The sequence below is a fragment of the Penaeus vannamei genome, chromosome 3, assembly GCF_042767895.1.
Source record: "Penaeus vannamei isolate JL-2024 chromosome 3, ASM4276789v1, whole genome shotgun sequence".
In the NCBI taxonomy this organism is placed as follows: Eukaryota; Metazoa; Arthropoda; class Malacostraca; order Decapoda; family Penaeidae; genus Penaeus; species Penaeus vannamei.
In genome coordinates, this window is record NC_091551.1 from 45,808,602 (window position 1) to 45,815,898 (window position 7,297).

At 29.4% G+C, this 7,297-nt stretch overlaps 1 protein-coding gene across 1 annotated transcript in view; it reads left to right on the forward strand.

Moving 5' to 3' along the window:
• LOC113827306 (zinc finger protein OZF) overlaps window positions 1-3,270 on the forward strand; it is a 4,960-nt gene extending 1,690 nt beyond the window's left edge. The window contains exon 2 of the mRNA XM_027380200.2: window positions 1,772-3,270. Within this exon, the coding sequence (XP_027236001.2) occupies window positions 1,772-2,847 (1,076 nt within the window). The 3' untranslated portion in view covers window positions 2,848-3,270. The remainder of the gene's footprint in view (window positions 1-1,771) is intronic.
• Window positions 3,271-7,297: the final 4,027 nt, after the last annotated feature.

Consider the following 7,297-nt stretch of genomic DNA (forward strand, 5'->3'; position numbering starts at 1 on the left):
GCTTATGTAGACATGACTTCCGCCATGTTTATATTGGTGGAGTGTCCTGCCCTGTACTAGCATATCGACCAGTTCTTCGTCAATGTCAAAAATGCTGGCGTTTTGGCCATCCAGTCAAACACTCGCTCCACAAACCGCTGCCCTCCACGTGCTCAACTTGGACATGACCCTGCTCAGTCAAGTACGCGTGCCAGTTGTAGTGGCTCCCATAACGTGCTTTATAGAAGCTGCCCTGCCTATGAGCTCGAATCTGAGGTAGCAATTCTCAGATTCAAATTAGGATTCACTCTACGTGAGGTCAGAAAGCAAACACGCCGACGAAGTTTTTGTCTCTCTACCTATTCCAAAGGTGTCGTTCGCTCTGCTCCAGTCACAAATTCTCAAGATATCTCAACATCTCCCCCCCCCCCCGTACTTCTTAACTCTACTCTGAACCATTCTACCTCCACCTCCCTCTCCTCCAGTCAAATTCCTTTTTCCAGTCTAAATCCAGATACTCAAATCTCTACCACTTGTCCGATGCCTACCCCTCCTCCTCCCTTTACCTGTCGCACCAGACAACCTAAACTTTCCACCCCATCTTCGCCTACCACATCCTCTCCTCGACCCTCCTGTTCCCCTGCTCCTCGAACATTTATACCCTCTTCTCCTCACATGAGAACCTTCGTTTCTCAAACCTCCCTACCCAACTCCCCTCCAGAAACTCTTTGAAGACATCCAAAAATTCCTAAACTTGACCGCTGCTTCATCTATTCTCCAATCCCTCTATTCCTATTCGTTCTAAATTCAAGTATTTTCCGATATCCATCCTCTTCCCCGCTCTAATTCCCCCTACCCCTCTTCCTCCCACTCTTTCCCAACACACCCCATCCTCTCCTTCTCCATCTATACCATTCCACTCTTCGTTTCCCATTATCCTGGATGCTCATGCGAATCCCTTCTGGTACTTTACCACCTTCCCTAGCCCCCTTATCTCAGCCATCTCAACCCATATTTCCCGTATTTATTCATAGTGGCACTTTTGCCCGTTTTCCTTAAACAGTGTTGTTCTTGCTTCCCCAACCACAGATGCACTTCATTTCTCCCAATCGCCCTATGCCCTTAACCCTTTTTTAATCTCCGATTTACTTCATTTGCACCATCTTATAAAACTTTATAACCTCTGACATCTAACACATTTTATCCCAATCGTTAACTCATGTTTACCTTTTTCGCCACAATACTTAACCATAGTGCTATATGACCTTTGATGTCTAGCACATTTATTCGTTTCAATCATTAGCCATTAACCAGAATGTTGGAATAGGAAGTCGACATAACACATTTACAGCTTCCTCATCATGTCTTAAACGAATCAAATGATTGCATCTTATATTTCTAGCATGTCCCACATCTTTTATTTAAATACAGTTATGAATCTCCGGCACTATGCAATCTTTAATATCTAATTTTATTCTCTGCTTATATCTGTAAAACCAGGCCCCCTTTTCTAGATTTCTAATCAGGTTAAATTTCCAATTTCGGTTCAAAGTATAATGAGGGTACTTGGAATATGATATATCTTTTTAAAATATATATATAATTCATTAGATACTTTAAATAATACTTGAAATGTTTTCTTTATATGGCAATTTTGCCTTTTCTGAAGCTGAACAGGAAAAGAATATTGTAATGAATTAATTAGTTTAGAATACTAAAGAAAAAAATAACTATAATGATTATATATAAGCCACCAATAGGCAGCATATGAATTTTTATATATTCCCCACAGGTTTATATATTCAGGCACACTGGAATTGCGGGGATATGGTTGATGATTCCAGTTATGTCAAACAAGAAATCGAGGATGACACCCTCATCGAAGGCATCAAACTTGAGGACATTGTGGATTTGAAAGAGGAACCCATCCTTATGCCAATGGACGAGGAGGCCCTTTCAAGGACGAGCATAGGACGTTCTGTAATGGAGGAGAATATTACTTGGGGGATTAAGGAAGAGCTTTCCGATGTCAAGGATCTCATAGACATCGAGGAAGAGGTTGTCGAAGAGGAAGCCAAGCATCAAACCGATTTTCAAGAAGACTGTTGTGGAGAAATGTCCGGCGCTACGACAGCCGCAGAGGAGTCAGCCGATGAGTCCTTCAGATGCGGTAAGTGTAAGAAGAGATTTACGAGCCACTTACAATGGGAGCTTCATAGTAAGAGGTGTGGTGCAGAAAAGTCATTCAGCTGCGATATTTGTGGTAAAGGCTTCTCTCAAAAGGGAAATTTGGTCGTGCACATCAGAACACACACGGGGGAGAGGCCCTTCGCTTGTGACAGGTGCAGTAAGAAGTTTCCCCATTCAGGGGATCTGGCACGGCATATGAGGGTTCACACCGGAGAAAAACCTTATAGATGCGAGGTTTGTGGATCGAGCTTCTCGAATATAACCTCGCACAAAAGGCATTTAAGAATCCACACTGGCGAAAAAACGTTCGCTCGCAATGTGTGTGGCAAGAAATTTAGCTGCAATGTGTGTAAAAAGGAATTTATGAGCAAAAGCTCGCAAATCAGACACGGGAAGATACACACTGAAGAAAAGAAATATGGCTGTGATGTTTGTAAAAAGATGTTTATGAACAAAGGCGACTTAATAAAGCACATAAAAATCCACACAGGCCAGAGAGATTTTGCTTGTGAAACCTGCGGTAAAAAGTTCTACATCCGCCGTGACCTCGGAAGACACATGAGAATTCATACAGGAGAAAAGCCTTACACTTGCTCTCTATGCAGTAAGAAATTCACGGTAAAAAGCAACATGATGAAACATGTGAGAGGACATAAGACTGACGGAAAAGACCTTTAAATGATGGGAAACTAAATATATTTCGTATTAATCTGTTTGATACCTTGCTTATCATACAAGATAACTGACCAAGGACTATGGGAAATCTATTAAGGTATTGTATCGGGTATCGCTGCCGGAAGCCTTCATTCACAAGATAGAGGTTTCTTTCTATTTGTTTTATTTATTACACACATATTGCCTACGTAGATATATATGTATTGCCGCTAAATCTGTTTCATTTTTTTATATTGTAAATTCTCCTTTTCTCCCCCGCCCCTCTCTTTCTCCTCTCCCTTGTATTACAATACTGCAGTATTATGAAACTTTTCTAATAAGTTTTGATATATGCAAACAATGTGATACAGTATGTTAAGATTTTGTTGTTTTTCCGCTGTTTGGACCTTACAAAATAATAATGAATAAATGAATTTAAAGATTGTATTTGGCATTTTCAATATTACCTGTTTCCTTGTGTTGTATGATATTAAGTTTTAAAATATAAGTGAACTGATAACTTTATGAACGCTCTTAGCACAAACAGTGTTCGAGATCACCGACATAAATATTAGTGTGCCAAAAGATAAATTATATAAATAATAGTGTGCCAAAAGAAAAATTATATAAATATTAGTGCCAAAAGAAAAATTATAAAAATATTAGTGTGCCAAAAGAAAATTTATAAAAATATTATTGTGCCAAAAGATAAATCATATAAATATTAGTGTGCCAAAAGATAAATTATATAAATATTAGTGTGCCAAAAGATAAATTATATAAATATTAGTGTGCCAAAAGATAAATTATATAAATATTAGTGTGCCAAAAGATAAATCATATAAATATTAGTGTGCCAAAAGATAAATTATATAAATGTTAGTGTGTCAAAAGATAAATTATATAAATATTAGTGCCAAAAGATAAATTATATAAATATTAGTGCCAAAAGATAAATTATATAAATATTAGTGCCAAAAGATAAATTATATAAATATTAGTGTGCCAAAAGATAAATCATATAAATATTAGTGTGCCAAAAGATAAATCATATAAATATTAGTGCCAAAAGATAAATTATATAAATATTAGTGTGCCAAAAGATAAATTATATAAATATTAGTGCCAAAAGATAAATTATATAAATATTAGTGTGCCAAAAGATAAATTATATAAATATTAGTGCCAAAAGATAAATTATATAAATGTTAGTGTGTCAAAAGATAAATTATATAAATATTAGTGTGCCAAAAGATAAATTATATAAATATTAGTGCCAAAAGATAAATTATATAAATATTAGTGTGCCAAAAGATAAATTATATAAATGTTAGTGTGCCAAAAGATAAATTATATAAATATTAGTGCCAAAAGATAAATTATATAAATATTAGTGCCAAAAGATAAATTATATAAATATTAGTGTGCCAAAAGATAAATTATATAAATATTAGTGCCAAAAGATAAATTATATAAATATTAGTGTGCCAAAAGATAAATTATATAAATATTAGTGCCAAAAGATAAATTATATAAATATTAGTGTGCCAAAAGATAAATTATATAAATATTAGTGCCAAAAGATAAATTATATAAATATTAGTGTGCCAAAAGATAAATTATATAAATATTAGTGCCAAAAGATAAATTATATAAATATTAGTGTGCCAAAAGATAAATTATATAAATATTAGTGTGCCAAAAGATAAATTATATAAATATTAGTGTGCCAAAAGATAAATTATATAAATATTAGTGTGCCAAAAGATAAATTATATAAATATTAGTGTGCCAAAAGATAAATTATATAAATATTAGTGTGCCAAAAGATAAATTATATAAATATTAGTGCCAAAAGATAAATTATATAAATATTAGTGCCAAAAGATAAATTATATAAATATTAGTGTGCCAAAAGATAAATTATATAAATATTAGTGTGCCAAAAGATAAATTATATAAATGTTAGTGTGCCAAAAGATAAATCATATAAATATTAGTGCCAAAAGATAAATTATATAAATATTAGTGTGCCAAAAGATAAATTATATAAATATTAGTGCCAAAAGATAAATTATATAAATATTAGTGTGCCAAAAGATAAATTATATAAATATTAGTGCCAAAAGATAAATTATATAAATATTAGTGTGCCAAAAGATAAATCATATAAATATTAGTGTGCCAAAAGATAAATTATATAAATAATAGTGTGCCAAAAGATAAATTATATAAATATTAGTGCCAAAAGATAAATTATATAAATATTAGTGCCAAAAGATAAATTATATAAATATTAGTGCCAAAAGATAAATCATATAAATATTAGTGTGCCAAAAGATAAATCATATAAATATTAGTGTGCCAAAAGATAAATTATATAAATATTAGTGTGCCAAAAGATAAATTATATAAATATTAGTGTGCCAAAAGAAAAACTATATAAATATTAGTGTGCCAAAAGATAAATCATATAAATATTAGTGCCAAAAGATAAATCATATAAATATTAGTGTGCCAAAAGATAAATTATATAAATAGTGTGCCAAAAGATAAATTATATAAATATTAGTGCCAAAAGAAAAACTATATAAATATTAGTGTGCCAAAAGATAAATCATATAAATATTAGTGCCAAAAGATAAATTATATAAATATTAGTGTGCCAAAAGATAAATTATATAAATATTAGTGTGCCAAAAGATAAATCATAAAAATATTAGTGTGCCAAAAGATAAATCATATAAATATTAGTGTGCCAAAAGAAAAATTATATAAATATTAGTGTGCCAAAAGATAAATTATAAAAATATTAGTGTGCCAAAAGATAAATTATATAAATATTAGTGCCAAAAGATAAATTATATAAATAGTGTGCCAAAAGATAAATTATATAAATATTAGTGTGCCAAAAGAAAAACTATATAAATATTAGTGTGCCAAAAGATAAATTATATAAATATTAGTGCCAAAAGATAAATTATATAAATATTAGTGTGCCAAAAGATAAATTATATAAATATTAGTGTGCCAAAAGATAAATTATATAAATATTAGTGTGCCAAAAGATAAATTATATAAATAGTGTGCCAAAAGATAAATTATATAAATATTAGTGTGCCAAAAGATAAATTATATAAATATTAGTGCCAAAAGATAAATCATATAAATATTAGTGTGCCAAAAGATAAATTATATAAATATTAGTGCCAAAAGATAAATTATATAAATATTAGTGTGCCAAAAGATAAATCATATAAATATTAGTGTGCCAAAAGATAAATTATATAAATATTAGTGTGCCAAAAGATAAATTATATAAATATTAGTGTGCCAAAAGATAAATCATATAAATATTAGTGCCAAAAGATAAATCATATAAATATTAGTGTGCCAAAAGATAAATTATATAAATAGTGTGCCAAAAGATAAATTATATAAATATTAGTGTGCCAAAAGATAAATTATATAAATATTAGTGTGCCAAAAGATAAATCATATAAATATTAGTGTGCCAAAAGATAAATTATATAAATATTAGTGTGCCAAAAGATAAATTATATAAATATTAGTGTGCCAAAAGATAAATTATATAAATATTAGTGCCAAAAGATAAATTATATAAATATTAGTGTGCCAAAAGATAAATTATATAAATATTAGTGCCAAAAGATAAATTATATAAATATTAGTGTGCCAAAAGATAAATTATATAAATATTAGTGTGCCAAAAGATAAATTATATAAATATTAGTGTGCCAAAAGATAAATTATATAAATATTAGTGTGCCAAAAGATAAATTATATAAATATTAGTGTGCCAAAAGATAAATTATATAAATATTAGTGTGCCAAAAGATAAATCATATAAATATTAGTGTGCCAAAAGATAAATCATATAAATATTAGTGTGCCAAAAGATAAATCATATAAATATTAGTGTGCCAAAAGATAAATTATATAAATATTAGTGTGCCAAAAGATAAATTATATAAATATTAGTGTGCCAAAAGATAAATCATATAAATATTAGTGTGCCAAAAGATAAATTATATAAATATTAGTGTGCCAAAAGATAAATCATATAAATATTAGTGTGCCAAAAGATAAATTATATAAATATTAGTGTGCCAAAAGATAAATTATATAAATATTAGTGTGCCAAAAGATAAATTATATAAATATTAGTGTGCCAAAAGATAAATTATATAAATATTAGTGTGCCAAAAGATAAATTATATAAATATTAGTGTGCCAAAAGATAAATCATATAAATATTAGTGTGCCAAAAGATAAATTATATAAATATTAGTGTGCCAAAAGATAAATTATATAAATATTAGTGTGCCAAAAGATAAATCATATAAATATTAGTGTGCCAAAAGATAAATTATATAAATATTAGTGTGCCAAAAGATAAATTATATAAATATTAGTGTGCCAAAAGATAAATCATATAAATATTAGTGTGCCA